At 37.5% G+C, this 16,227-nt stretch overlaps 1 protein-coding gene across 1 annotated transcript in view; it reads left to right on the top strand.

The window, feature by feature from the left end:
• The window catches only part of LOC133630056 (CUB and sushi domain-containing protein 1-like), a 426,532-nt gene extending 414,812 nt beyond the window's left edge, over nt 1-11,720 (top strand). The window contains exon 67 of the mRNA XM_062021303.1: nt 985-11,720. Within this exon, the coding sequence (XP_061877287.1) occupies nt 985-1,144 (160 nt within the window). The 3' untranslated portion in view covers nt 1,145-11,720. The remainder of the gene's footprint in view (nt 1-984) is intronic.
• Nucleotides 11,721-16,227: the final 4,507 nt, after the last annotated feature.

The following is a 16,227-nucleotide window of genomic DNA, read 5'->3' as shown; positions in this document are numbered from 1 at the left end:
TTGTAATGAAAACTACAACTAAGATGCATGTTAAATAAAACAGCAAGTGTGTAATACATATATTGTCTTGGAATTGCAACTGCATGCAAAGTCTACAATACTTGTAAATGAGACTTCAAAGTAGAAGACAGCAACGTTTTTTTTTTTTTTTAACTACATATAACTACTGGCCAGCACAGTTATCAGCTCACTGTTGAATGTTAAATTTTAAAAATGATTATAGGTATTAAACGTTTATTAACAGCCCTTTGAGACACTTGTGATTTAGGGCTATATAAATAAACATTGATTGATTGATTGATTAACACATGAACACACAGAACAGTACTGAAAACTGGTACACCTGAGTACCGACTTTCAATCGCTGAAGTTTTCTGCCACCAGAGGCTTACTACTGCCTTTTATGTTGGTCAAATTCTGAATTCCAACATTTCAGAGGTATCTGACATTAGAGGTTCCACCGTATTTGGTATGGATACCTCCAGTTCTAACTGGATTATGCCCTTTAATATATTACAATAATAAAAGGAGAAAAAAACATTCATGAATTCATGTCCCCTTCAATGAACCAGAGCTCTTCGTTGCTGTCTAGCTGCTAGCACTCATGCAGCCCAAGACCATGACTCTACCAAAACAATGATGATAAATATGTCCTGTTACACAGGCTGTGCTCTAAGTATATCCATGTTTCATTTAAATAGTATTGAAATTATTCTAATGTGTGAATGTGAGTGAATGTTGTATCTGTGTTGGCTCTGCCATGAGGTGACGACTTGTTTAGGGTGTACCCTGCCTACTGTCCTAGTGCAGCTGGGATAGGCTCCAGCCCCCCTGCTACCCCGAGAGGGGGCACGCAGTAGAAAATGAATGGATGTCCTATGAGAATATGTACTATAATAAACATTGTTGCTAAGATGTGAGAGGTGTATTCACTTTTGTGAAAAGAAATAATATGCGCAATAACCCCATGTTTGTCAATTTCAGAACCCGTCCCAAGGTCCAGTTCAATGGCTACGTGGGCCATGAAAACACCAATGGCCAAGCATCATTCGAAAACCCGATGTACGACACTAACATGAAGCCCACCGAGGCTAAGGCCGTGCGATTCGACACCACACTCAACACAGTATGCACTGTGGTATAGTCCATCACACCTACTGCTACCTTAAAAAAGGCAGTTGTGCAGTTTGACATGGCTATCTGCGTTGTGGTTTAAACCAACAGGACAAACAAACAAACTCATGAATGACACCGGAGCAGTCTGTGTGGTGGCATGCTGGTCAGCATACACTGCATAGTAATGTGCCTCTGCTCCCTCCCAACATGAGGATCCACAGTCTCTCCCTCCATCCGACAGGCAATAGTGGGAGCAGACAGTGATGTCATTGAAAAGTTAGTTAATTTGTCAGGGGGGTCTAGATGTGAAGGAAACACAGGCAGAGGTTTCCTAACTTCCAACATAGAAAAGTATAAACTGCACCAATGGCCTTTTGATACCTTTCCCCCAATCCGATTACCATATAAGTACAGTAGTAATACAAGGCTTGCTGGCTCCATCACTAGGCACAAGGATCAGTTATACAGGACTAAAGTTGGATTTAACCGTAACTTACATAACCTTTTTTGTACTTAAGTACATTGAAACCTAAATCGACTAAATCTAGAGATGACTTGGTCCTTGGAGTAGACAATTGGGAGGTTTCCATTTGTTAAAAGGAGATAATCACAAGCCTATGCATTGCTGCAGTATCTGGCAACAAATGAGGCGAAGCCATCAATGTTCCATATTGTCGTGTTTAACATAGCTTGTCCCGCTTAATACATTGAAATTGCCCAGTCCAAGGTGTAGTCCGCCTTAGGCCAAAAGTCAAGTTGGATATTCTTCACTCACTCCCATGATCCTGGACCTGTAAACCAGCCCTCTTGCAGCTCCTATGAAAAAACAGCTTAACGACTAAACACCTAAAAAAAGTCCCAAGACAACAAATTCTGCTCTAGCAGCAGTCAGACTATGCTCAAGCAGAAATCCACGTTACTGAGATGCTGCACACAATTGTGAGGTTTCCAAAGACCTGTCAAACACTATCAAACAGTCCATACTTGGACTCGCCAGAATTCCGTGCTTGTTGGTTGAACTAGAGGACACCTGGAGGCAATAAGCTGTCAGAATTGTCCACCCAGGATGGAAACGTCTACATGTCGGGTGGAAGAAGAGGATATCAGCCAGGTGATATTTGTATCATCCAGCCATAAAGTTGACTTTAGACAAATGGACGGAGGAGCTTCTCTGTTTGTGAACTGGGAATGAGAGACAAGGCCAGGTTGCTATGGAAACAGAGGCAAATTGTCTCTTCTGGCATTTTTCTTCAGTGAAGATATTGATGAACTTATGTTCAAAACCCAGTGGCCCAATGGGACTTCCCAATCCGCTGCTGCTGGGACTGCCCAAGTATAAACTTTATACAGACTCTTAAACCGCACAAATTTTGCACTTAGTGTGTTTTTCTGACTGGGGTGTGAAAAAAAATAATTTTGGGGGTAAGAAACGGGTTTGGAAAAAAAGTCCTTCAAATTAAGAACATTTTATTCAAAGCTTCTATCTTAAAAAAAAAAAAAAAAACGTTGACTAAATGATGGCTAATACAGGGTTACAGAGTGTTTGTATATACACATTTATATTTAACATCCCTGTTTGTTTTGTTGCCGTGACAACGCTCTACGCCACCCAGAACGTTGTGATGAGTTTACCTGTGGACCTCCGGCCTTCTTGTGTGTCATATTGGCGCCGTTGTTGTTAATGATCTGGAAGCTCATACTGAACCCTGCTACTAAAGTCTCCTAGACAGCACACAGTGTGATGCTTCACATTAAGATGACATCGTATATCTCAGTGTGAACTCATGAATTCCACGCAGTAGTAGACAGTAGAAGTTTTCAGAAACATCGTCTTTCAAAAGATGCATTTTTAATGTCCCCAACCACTCTCATGCGTCACCCATTTCACATCTTTAAATTCACTTTGTCCACCCAACACACCCTTTTAAAGAGCACACCCTTTCATCACTAAATAGTACAATTACCTCTTTACTGCTTTTTGTGCCATCCCGATCAATTTGAGGCAAGATAAGATTAAAAAGCTGAGTTTTCCAAACTGGCTGCAAGAAATAATTGTTTTGATTTTCAATTATTTACCTGGCATGAGTGAGTCATGAATATAATTGGCTCTCTGAAGAGTCACTTCCTATTTTATGCTAGGAAAACCCACCTGAAAACAGTGGAACCTCTAATGTTTAACACAATCTATAATTGGAATGCTGCTTACAGTAGGAAGAGGATTCATAATTCATTAATGTTTACCTGACACATGAAACATGACACATGGGGGGGGGGGGGGGGGGTGTCACTATCTACTTTAACCGCCAGATAGTAGACTGTTGCATATCTTAAAATGTTTTGTGGCAATCCCAACATTGACCTGCTATGTAGAGTGGCACTTTCCATAATTTTCAGCAGACTGCATTGCAAAATTACCCCCACCCCACGCAAGATCCACCCAGGACTGGGGCCATATGAATCCCTTCCCCACTGTATATGAAATAATTATATTATAATTACTGATCTGTTTGAGGCGACATCATATCTCTTCAGTTGGTCTTCACGGTTAAATAAGTAATTTTCACGAACGAGTCGAGTCTTTTTAACAGCTCTTTCAAGTGACTGATGATAACCGATTAAAACCATTCACCGATTAAAAGTGATTCGATTCCAGGTGCTCAATTAAGACAGCAAGACAAAATAAAGGCGGTGGAAGGTTTTACAGTTCATTTTTTTAATTGGGCGTGAACCAGTAGTTTACAATATTGAACTGCAAATTGTATGGGATACTAAATTCAAGTGTTTATTTGCAGTAAACGAGAATTGTCAAAATGATTAAGAAATGTGTTCTCAAAATATTTCATTCGGTGTGTTCATTAACAATTTGGGTCGCTGCTTTACATTAAAGGAAAACTGATTTTTTGTTGTTATTAATTGCTCATTGTCCACAATCTCTAAGTGAAACAAGAACATTTGTCTTTCCCTTTTCTGTACATACTAAATAGTGGAAAACTGCAACACCAATGCAGGAAAGGGGGAGTCCCACACCATAAGACCATCGCAACATCGCTAGGAAGTATTTATTTTAATTTGAGGAGTGAGGATTCCTCTAAATTCGCCACTGTAAGGAGAGCACATGTGCTGAAAGATACAGCCATCAGTCGACATCCCAGTGAGAGTGGAAATTGTAAGGAAGAAAAGAAAAAGGAAAATAAATAAAAAAAGATTGGAAATTTTAAGTCACTGTTTTATATTCTTATTTGAAACGTTTGGCAAAAGTGCTACATGATAATGCTCCAAGGCTCTCATGAAGTCTGCCATTAGTGGTAGCAAACATAGGAAGTGCTCTCTTTGCTCTTGTGGTTGACGGAAGTAGTAAGTAGTACTGCTATGGGCTTTCTGAAATCAATGGACCGAGGAAAAAAGTTAGTGATGCTTAAAATGACCAAAATATTGTAAGTATTACATTGTAAAGAGCTTGTTGGTAAATTACATACATATTTGCAGCATGTATATGAACCGGTGAGCCGCCTCTTACAAGCAGTTTTTATTTTTTTAAATGCACAGAAAATGGAAAGACGTGTGTTCTTGCCAAAAAAAAATTATTAAAAAAGTGCAGTTTTCCTTGCAGTATTTTGTGCGTCTTCACTTCTGTCTTTATGTTTAGTATATCTCTCACAGAACTAAAATGTAATTATATGTTGCCTTTAAATGTAGTTGAAGTTATCTTAGCAAGATTGCATTTTTATTTATTTATTTTTTCTCAAACTGCTGCACCCCAAGTCTTGTGGTTTCTTTGAGTAACTTTAGAATCATATTTTTCCCCAAAATCTTGACTTTATAGGTTCCACTGTTTACCATGTCTTCATCTCTATAGTTGCTGTTTAAATAGTTCACCTTCAGACCTCTGTCATGAGCTTGCAAACAATACATTACAAAATCCAGTTCACACAAACAAGATATGCATTTGCTCGAAACCATTTTTAAAAAAAGATCAAATTAAATAAAAAAACATTGAACAACTGTTAATTTACCCTGAAATGTTTGAATAAATGAGTATTAATTTTAATAATTGCAAATGAACAGAAAGCATATTGTCTGACTGTTCGCGGTTTACCTAACTCATGAAATGTGTTGTGTAGCAATTCCAAATTTGACCACAGCGTCAGTTGGTATGCAGCGTGGTGCTTTCCATCATTTTCAGCAGACTGCGTTGCAAAATGATTAAGCCCCCCTCTTCCTCTCACGCGAGATCCATATGAATCCCTTCCCCTCCTGTAAATTTCCCTAACGTAGGAAAGTTGATTAAAAAGACTTGTAGTGTATGTGGTGTAGCAGTTCAAGAACAAGAACTAAAGAACAGCTTGTCACAAAATATTTTAGTGTGTTGTTTGGTTTATGCTGGTGTGCATGTGCACCCATTAAATTGATCTAATTATATCATTTTAGATTTCCCAATGAGCCAAGAGGGCATAATAGGACCTGAGATTAGAAGGCTGTGAGGGTCCCGCACTAAAAGGTCTAATTTTAACTGCTAATGGCACGCCACTGATCTCTAAGTGTGCCCGAACACCAAAATTGACACTTTTTATTATAGTCCTGTTTATCCTGCCATGCAGTTATTAGAGTTGCACTGCAAGAGGTTACATTTGGGCAAGAATTGAACTAAATGCACAGTGAGCGCACTATGTGTGTGTGTGCGTGTGTGTGTGTTTGTGTGTCCTCAAAAGGTTGCTGGTGCCGTAATATGGTCTCCAGCCTGCAGCCGACATCAGAAGTCATTACAGGCAAAAAGCGGCCATGCAGAACGAGTAAACAAAATGGAATTTAATGAAAGAGAGGAATGTTTACCTTTCACTAACTTGGCTAGCTTCTTATTTTCTGCTGCTAATTTGGCTAATGGAAGCAGAAGAGTTGTTGTAGAGCCATTGATGGTGTTGTGGTTCACATTGTTGATTATTGTACTGCCATTGTGGGAGCTGTTCCAACTGAATGTGCGGCTCACCGTAATGCAGAGATGGCTGGGATAGGCTCCAGCCGTTGTTGTCACCCTTACCAGGAAAAGTAGTAAACGCTATGGACGGATGGAGTAGTTGCAATATTAGTTATTGGGCACACACAAGATAAGTATTTGGCTGTAAAAGAAGGCCATTGCTGATCTGTTTTTCCGCATATGCTCATTTTAATTCCTCATGTTCTTATAAGATGTTCTGCTCATGCAGGACAATCTAGTTAATGTAATTTTCCAACAGATGGAGCCTATTGACTCCATTATAATATAGGCATCAAACTCAAGGCCCTTGGGCCACACCTGGCCCGCCACATCATATTCAATGGCCCGTGAAAGCCTGGAAATATAATATGCATCAATAAAGTACATTATCTAAATCTATTCAATGTTTCCAGACATTGTGGCGGAAAGAAATACTCACAATTGCACAACTTTTCAAATTAAATATTATTAAATAATGTGACATCTATTACATTATCATACATCCCAAATATTTTTTGTTCATATAAAATAAAGTATTTTCTGGTTGACTTCTGATTTCAAAGCAAGTTATCCATTAAATTGTACAGTACTAAGGGGATTAACATGGCCCATTCGTCACAGTTTACCTGACACATGAGGTGGGACAAATTGAGGGGTGCACTATCCACTTTAGCCGCTAGATGGCAGTATAGTGTTAAATGGCTTAGAATGTGTTTTATGGCAATCCTAACTTTGAACACAGCGTCACTATGTAGAATGGCGCTTTCCATCATTTTCAGCAGACTGAATTGCCAAATGATTAAACTTAGACTTAGACAAACTTTATTGAGCCACAAGGGAAATTGTTCCACACAGTAGCTCAGTTACAAAGTGTGGAAAGGATAATGCAGGTATAAAGTAGACTAAAAATGGACCATCGTAGCAATATAAAATATGACATATAAATAATAATATTTACATATGATGTATACATTATATAATATATACTGATATACTATTATATTTTTATATAATATAAACAATATATAAAACATCCCAATTACCATGTACAATATTACAGTATATGTAACACCTGCAGCAAAAAAAAGGGCAGCATAAAATAGAGAGTAGATCCAGCAGAAAATATACATAATAAACAAAAAGAGGTAGTTAACTCCCCTTCTTCCTCTCACACAAGATCTACCCAGGAATGGGGCCATATGAATCCTGTCCTTACTGTACATTGTAAAAATTATCATAGAAACAATTGGCAACAGTTTTTTCCATTTACAGTAAAATGCTGTAAATAAAAAATAATAATAAAAAATAACCACACCACATTTTACAGTTAAACTCTGACGACTGAGCTGCCAGTTATTTTTACATTTTAAGTAGAAAAATATTAAGACTGTCAAAGTTAACGTGATAATAACGCGTTAACTATCAATTTCAATAACGGCATTCATTTTTTTTAACGGCCGATTAACGCACACGCGCCCTTTTTGACCCTCGGGCCGTGCCGTAGAACTTGGCTGCAGTTCACTTGCTACTGATGAGCCACAAGCTAGCAGAAATGGACAAAGGAAAGTTGTTTACCTTTTGGAAAATCAGGTTCAAAGCCATGGCAAGTTGTTCTCCCGACAAGAAAGAAGTATGTTTCGCCGTGCGAAGAGACAACATCACTGCAGTAAATGCCTTCCGTGCGCGTCTTTGAGAGGCGTGTTTAGATTACAGTTAAGGTGCAGTGATAACATAATATTTAGATTGTTACTGTGACTGATTTAATAAGTAAGTTGACATAAAAGCTCAACAGAAATGAAATGCGGTCGACAGGAAGTCGAAAGGAGACATTTTTCTTGCAAACAGTCGATCCGACATCAAAACATGTCAAGACACTTTCTCAAAACAAACACGTTCCCGTCTTCAAAATAAAAGCGCTACGCTATACATCCGGTTTAACTACATTAACAAAATAAAATGCCTTACATTACGATCATGCTTTGTCAAATATGTTTTCTAATGTTATTAAGTGCACCTAAATAAATGCTGGCGGGCTGAAATATTGTGTACATTAGTTTATAACATGTTCTGGTTGAGCCCTCAATTACATAATTTTTAACAGGCTGAATTATTTATTATTAAATAGAGAAGGTTAAAACATTGTCATGCAGCAATATGAAGACCAACTTGTACAACATGTAATGTACACAATATCAGAAGCATTTATTCAGATAAAAATATCACATTTTACATTACCTAACATCTTTAACAATCACAGCATGATTGTAACAATCCACATTTGGTGTTATTACTGAATGAAACTTGTATCTAAACATGTTACTTCTCTGAATGCAAGTGCTCCTAAAGCAGGAATACAAATTATGTATTTCTGCAAAATACAACATCTGGCAAGACACCAACGCACAGCAGGCATTTTTTTAAAAATTGTCATTAAATGTTGTTTGTCCTTTTTGTGTTGAGCTGTTTAAAAAGCATAATGTTTAAAACACATTTCATTAAAGTAAATTAATTGTCAATTCATGGTGTTAAAACTTGAAAATGATCTGTCTAGGGTACACTCTTAAATGATTAAAGAAAGAAAAAATATATCATCTGCTATTAATAGTGATTAATCTTGAGTTAACTGTGAACAAAATGTGATTAATGGTGATTAAACATTTTGAATCGTTTGACAGCCCTAAAAAATATATAATAATTAAATCCATAGGCAATTGTGTAACAATATCATGAGGTAAATTACTTATAGTCATATATTATTGACTGTTATAAGTGGCCCTCCAAAGGGAGCTTCAATAAAAACCAGTTTGACACCTTTGAATTAATGCATGTGTTCAACCTCCCGTGTGAAATCTTATTCTTCTGTTCTCGCATGATTATTTGTCTTATAACGCACCTTGTGGCTGGTCCTTTCAGAATAATTGTCAAATAGTCAAAGGAAAAAGCAAAATATGCATAGACTTTACACGTTATCACCGTTCCACAGGTTCCACTCTATAAGACCACCAGTGGGCACAGGGAAGATGGAGATTATTGTGATATGCTATGATGGAAAAAACTATTGTCAATTGTTTTCTTTGCATTTCTGAGCGTTCACAATAAGACTATGTTGCGTTGTAGGTTTTGTTTTGTTCCAATACTTTATTTGAAGGCATTTCTCAGGCAGTTGAACTTGTGCTTCACTTTGTTGATACACACTTTGTGCAGATGGGGACTGCATACACTAAAATAATGTATTTCTTGTTCGTGTGAAGTGGATTTATAACAGTATTGTTTCAACAAACCCCACAAAGATGTATCTTTTTTTTAAAAGGAGGTCAGCAGTGCTCACCGGCACTATCATCACCGTCGCTAGCACCATCACCATCACCATCATTATCATCCTCACCATTACTCTCCTTTTTGTCTCCATTGTGATGTGCTGCTCAACTTGAAGTTGCAACAGAAAATACATTTTTGTACAGAAATCTATTTTTTATGAAGAGTTTGTTTAAGACAAAAAAGTATTAAATATGCTGTACTTCATATGATCAACGATGTGGGTTGGAACAACATCTTGTTTATGGAAAGAAATACAACTTTTTTAGTGCTATTATAATCCACCTAAAATGATTGGAATGAGCGATGCTGCACAGGAACACTGGATACTGTTCTGTTTCATGTGAATAATAATGACAACAATACTACAGTGATGGAAATGGACATGAGGTTAATTATACTACGCTGCTGTGCAAAAGTCTTGGGTCACAATTATAAATGTTTTAGCGATGCCATAATGACTGTATATAACTGGAAAGTCACTATGTAGCGAACAGACCAAAGCTGTACTGCTATTTTTGTCCTTCTGTTTTCGTTATTATGCTACTTGTTTGTTTTTTTTCCCATCATTTTGGTTGGTGAACACATCTGCCATCGTAGTTAAAACAGTAAAAAAATAAATGCACATGTATCTATAGATGGTCAAATGGTACACAATTAAATAAATAATAAAAATCAAATTAAGAAATACATCTTTGAAAAATAATTTAAATGTATCATGAAATAGTATAATTATAATAATGTGTAAGATGTGATGTAACATGCTGAAAGTGGATTAAAAAGTAGAAATAGATACATGTGTTGTCAAATTTGCAAGAGTACATTTAATTATGTCATCATTTAATTTTCGTATTTAATTATTTCAATAGTTTAGTAATTACTTCAATATGTATTAATTTGGTAATAATGTAATTATTGATTTCATGATTTAATTAATTATTTCATGATTTAATGAAGTAGTTGACAATTTAATTAAGTATTTAATGGTGTACTGATTTAACTTATTTATCAACCTGTGGCTGCACTAAGGCACAGGTTCGTAAAAATAATTAAATAATCATTAAATAAAGATTTAAGTAATTAAATAAAAAAAATTAAAGCCAAGATCAAACAATGAATGAGACATTGAAATAACTAGTTAAATCATTACATTTATTTTACATTTAATAAAATAGCAACTTACTTTATAAAACATATGTATTTAAGTGTAAATGGCTGTCTGTCTGTCTGTCTGTGTTGGCCCTGCGAAGAGGTGGCGACTGGTCCAGGAATTGCCTTCCACCCGAGTGCATCTGGGATAGGCTCCAGCCCCATGCCGCCCCCCTCGCCCCAAAAATCATAAATCATTGTGACACTTTTAAGTAATTATTTAAATATGTATTTATGTATTTAATTTTGAGCCTGCATATTTATCCAGGTCCTCACCAGAATTAAGTTTTAATTTTGTTTTAATATTTTTGTTTATAATAAGGCTGTGCTCTTTTTAATGGTTTATAAAACTGTTTACAAGTAGCTACTAATGATGTATAAACACACTCATTAATACAGTGTTATTAACAACTTGTAATTTTCCAGATTCGGTCACTATTAGGTGCAATTTAAGCCATGCTAATCCGGATTTATATAAATAAGTTATTAGTATGCCCTTAATATGAAGTGTTAAGTGAAAAAATGTGAATGCAATATATTTATAGTGCTTACCATCTGAGAGTCATTTTTGCTATCAAAAACTGTTGACAGTGACCCAGGTATGTTCCTGCCTACAGTGTGAGCATATTCTTTTTTTAATCAAATTTGACGAATACTACGTTAATATTGACACCCATGATCATTTTGGGCTCACTAATTCTATGTTATACATGCATACCGTTCAATGTATTGTATTGTGTAAAAACAAAGGAAGGTGTGGGCCAAGACTTTTGCACGTTATAATATTAAATTTTTTCGTAAACATGGAGCTGTTGTCAGTTCTTTTCAAGACAGTGTTCCACAGTGTTCCTGTGAAAGAGCAGCTCATGATAATATTAATATACCATAATCTATAACTGCGTTTGAAACAACTGAGCTTTGTCATGACATTTCCGGCCCTAAAGAGACACCCCATGTCTGTCTAGACGAGGAGAACCACTTCTAAGTGGAATTGGAATAGGGACACATATGGACGCTCCAATTCAATTGTGATTCTATTGCAATGTTTGCAATCCACTATTTTGTTCAATGCCTGAGAGAGGAACACATATTGCGAGTATACGATATGTGAATGCAGCCTCATAACCTGTTGTCAAAGAGACTGACACTTTATCAACTATTTTGAAGATTTGAGAATAAAGTTTTTATACAACAACTTCTTTTTTCCTGCATCCGTCTGTGAGTGTGTGTCTGCCTGGTGCGCATGTTAAATAACAATTTAGACGGCGTGATTGAAAGCACAGCAGCGACTTCCCGGGCTCAAAGCAGCAAAAGCTTTCCTGTGTGGACTTTGCATGATTACACTTCTCACAGGTGTTCTATCCTCTTCACACACTGTGACAGTGTTCACACAAGAATAATGTTGGACTGTGTGTGTGTGTGTGTGTGTGTGTGTGTGTGTGTGTGTGTGTGTGTGTGTGTGTGTGTGTGTGTGTGTGTGTGTGTGTGTGTGTGTGTGTGTGTGTGTGTGTGTGTGTGTGTGTGTGTGTGTGTGTGTGTGTGTGTGTGTGTGTGTGTGTGTGTATTTTTTGTCCTTAGAGCGTTGAAAGCCCTTTGACAGGCAGCCTCAACTTTGGATTGGCTCCAGCTTTTGTCTGCACCCCATTCAAAACAGACAAATGTTACATCTTGCTGCTTTAATAACTGGAGGGACAATTTGTTGGATAGAAACGACACATTAGCAACAAAGTCATCAAGCTGTTTTCATAGAGGAGCTCGATATGGGACATTCTACTTTGTAATAACAGGTCAAATAAGTAACTTATGAACAAAACTCAAATAAGTAACTTATGAACAAAATGTCATAGATGTTAATATAATATTAATATAGCTATGCAAGTTCAATAATAAGGTTGCTTGAATCAAACGAATACAGAATCTAGCTTGATCTTTCAATCACTCGATCACAATCTATCCGAATAGCCCTTAATCACAAGTGCTACGACAACATCCCCAGATCTCAACACGCATCAGGGCGAGGAAAAACTCCAAAAGGAAAAGAAGAAATCTTGGTAAGGGGCGGCAGATGTGGGTACCACCCTCCTGGGTGACCGGCTGCAAACGATGCCAACAGGGTACAGTTATTGATTGTTACAATAATGGGTAATGTGAGAGTCCAGTCCATCGGGAAGACACCAGAGGGTGGTAAGAGATCTTCTTCCATGTAGACAAGTGGACAACGCTGAGAAATCACAGGTAAGTAGGCCACCCTGGGTCATGACTTGGGGCAGCGAGCGCCTCTTCCAGACTGGTACCTCTTCAGAGATTATCCACCTGGTAACCTTTTCACGCAGGGGAGGGGGCACAGAGCAGAAAAGAAAAGCGGCAGGTCAACTGGCTTAAACAGGATCTATTTAAAATGCCTTTTAGGGTGGAACTTGAATGCTTCTACTGAGGTTGTGTCTCTGACTGTTGCTGGTAAAGTATTCCAGAGTACAGGAGCCCGAATAGAAATAACTCTCGAGCCTGCTGATTTTTTTTGGACTCTGGGAATCAAGACTAAGTCGCCGTTTTCCGAGCACATATTTCAGGACAGAAAGTACGGCACAAAACGATCAACGGGATTAGATGGTGCTAAACCTTTGAGTACCCCGGACCTTGAGTGTTAAACAAATCTGGCTCTCCACATCATTTTATGGCGGACCGCCACTTCATTAAAAAATAGCCCATCGCATAATTTTAACTTGGCCTGTCACATCATTTTATGTGGTCTGTCATATCATTCTAAAATGGCCCTCCACATGATCTTAAAGTGGCCTGCCATACCATTTTATGTTGTACATTTTATGTTGGGATTATATGTGGCCTACGAAAGGCTGGAAATTAAACAGCAGTTTCTGGCTGAGTGTATTTGTTCTTTTAATTTTTACAAAGAAATGTTGCACAAGCAACAGCACATGTTCTACACTTGAATATTATCTGATGTTCCAACCATTGTTTTTTGGTTATCAAAACTAAACACTTAAACATCTGCTTGTCATCTTGACTTGCGATTTCAGAGCTAGTTGTCCATCGATCTGTGAAAAATATAATAATTGAAAAAAGTTGTCTTTGGAAATTATGTGACAAGAGTATCAAACGTTTATATTTATACATATTCACTGTTACTTGTAGCCCTTTGAGGGCAGCCATAATTGTGATGTGGCCCTAATTGAAAATGAGTTTGACGCCCCGAGTTAAGTATTTCTAAATTTAATAAAACTTTAAAATCGCACCTGAAGTGTAGTGCGGGTGGGCCATTGTAGGTAAAATATAATCAAACTTTCTTGTCCTTGTCAAAAGTCCAGCGGCTGCATTTTGTACCAACTGTAATCTTTTAATGCTAGACATAGGGAGACCCGAAATTAATACGTTACAGTAATCGAGACAAGACGTAACGAACGCATGGATAATGATCTCAGTTGACAAAATGGGAAGGATTTTAGCAATGAAAAAAGGATGGTGTGTTCTAATGACATTTTTAATGTGCAGCTCAAACGAGAGAGTTGGGTCAAAAATAATAATTAAAAACATGTGTTGGGATTTGTCACTGAGTTGCTTTGTTTGTTTATCGAAATTTAAAAAGGTATCCGTAAACAAGTCTCTGTGTCTAGAATACTAAACATCTCCTTTTTTTAGCGTTAAGATGCCAAAAGTTCCTGGACATCTATTGTTTAATTTAATCTAGACACGCCTCCAGGTGACAACAAACCGGTGTGTTGGTCAGCTTTAGGGGCATGTAGAGGTGGGTGTCATCAGCAGAACAGTAAAAGTTAACAACGTATTTGCGTATGATGACATCTAGTGGCAGCACATAGACGCTGAAGAGTGCAGGGCCAAGAACAGAACCCCGTGGAACTCCGCACGTTACCTTAACATACTACGAGATCACATTGTTGTGGGATACACACTGCATCCTGTCAGTAAGATAGGAGTTAAATCAAGAAAAGGCTAAGGCTAGCAAACTAATATGTGATTTGATGCGTTCTAATACAATGTTATTATTGACGGTATCGGAAGCTGTGCTAAGATCAAGTAGCAGCAACATGGATGACGCATCAGCATCCATAGATAGCAACAAATAATGAGGCACTTCTGCAAGGACTGTCTCAGTAGTGATTTGCCTTCAAACCGGACTGAAAGTGTTCACAGAGATTGTTAGACGCCAAGTGTTCATTTAGCTGCTGTGCAACATTTTTTCAAGGATTTTAGAGATAAACAGAGGGTGCGACACCTGCCCAAAGTTTAGAAGTTAGAGTCAATAATAGGTATTTTAAGTAGAGGACAAATAACCGTTGTTTTGAATACTAAGAGAACAGTAACAGAGGAGTGTGATAAGTTTAAATTATTCAACACTGATGGTCCTAATATTAAGTAGACTGCGTTAAAAAAAAGTAGACATCATGTTTGTTTTGTCCCATTAGTGAGTCGCGAGAGTTCTTCTAATGTTACTTCTTCAAAACGAGATACATTATTTTGGAATGCATTTGCTGTTATACATACATTCTGAAATGTGTTTAACGTAGTGTCTTTTATCTCCTTCCTAATGAGCACAATTTTCTGAGTAAAGAATTGCATAAAGTCATCAGCCAAGAGGGTGGAGCTACTAGGAGAAGACCCCGGTTGGGTTAGCGATGCTACTGTGTTAAGCAAATATTTAGAATGGTTTTTACTGAGGCGGATTAGATTGGAGTAGTAATTAACTTTAGATGAGGTAAGAGCGTGTTGATAAATTACTTAACGATCACTCCATGCCAGACGAAATGCCTGTAGTTTGGTTGCACGCCATATGCGATTAGAAGAGTACATTTTTAATCCCAAATCTCAAATCTTAAAACTTTCGAGTCCTATAGGCACTGCTTAATGTGTATGATTACCAAATAAAGTGCTATTTGACAATGTAATGATAACTTATATTTGACACATAGAAGATGTTTAGGATTGTTTTTTTTTCTCTCTCATAATTATCAAGGTGTGGTATGTGTACCACTAGTGGTACATGGGTTCCATCACTTGGGACGCCAAATAATCCCTTGATTAAAGTGTAGTGTTTTATTTTCCCACATTCAAACACAGTGTTACTGTTCAAACTGTGTGTAATGTTACAGTGGCCAAAAATATTAAATATATTTGTTAAATAAAACCTCTGCCTTATTTAAAAATACAAATTAAAAAAACCCCACCTAGGCCTACTACACTACTGTATTTTAATGTTGGTCATTATGTTGATTCTTGGAGAGCCAAGTATTTTTTGGGATGGTACCACTGCTTTAATACAATGTCACTAGTGTTATATACCGTACAATTATATGATTCGCATCCTCAACTGGTTGTTATTGTGAGGCACAGACGTGAGAGTCACTACAAACATGGCGGTTAAACATACTCTTCATACATTTTTTAAGATAAATACTTCAATAACGAAGTTGGTAGAGTGGCCGGGCCAGCAATCGGAGGGTTGCTGGTTCAATCCCCACCTTCTACCATCCTAGTCACGTCTGTTGTGTCCTTGGGCAAGACACTTCACCCTTGCTCCTGATGGCTGCTGGTTAGCGCCTTGCATGGCAGCTCCCGCCATCAGTGTGTGAATGTGTGTGTGAATGGGTGAATGTGGAAATACTGTCAAAGCGCTTTGAGTACCTTGAAGGTAGAAAAGT

The sequence above is a fragment of the Entelurus aequoreus genome, linkage group LG02 (assembly GCF_033978785.1).
Source record: "Entelurus aequoreus isolate RoL-2023_Sb linkage group LG02, RoL_Eaeq_v1.1, whole genome shotgun sequence".
NCBI lineage: Eukaryota > Metazoa > Chordata > Actinopteri > Syngnathiformes > Syngnathidae > Entelurus > Entelurus aequoreus.
This window is presented reverse-complemented; position numbering and strand designations above follow the sequence as displayed.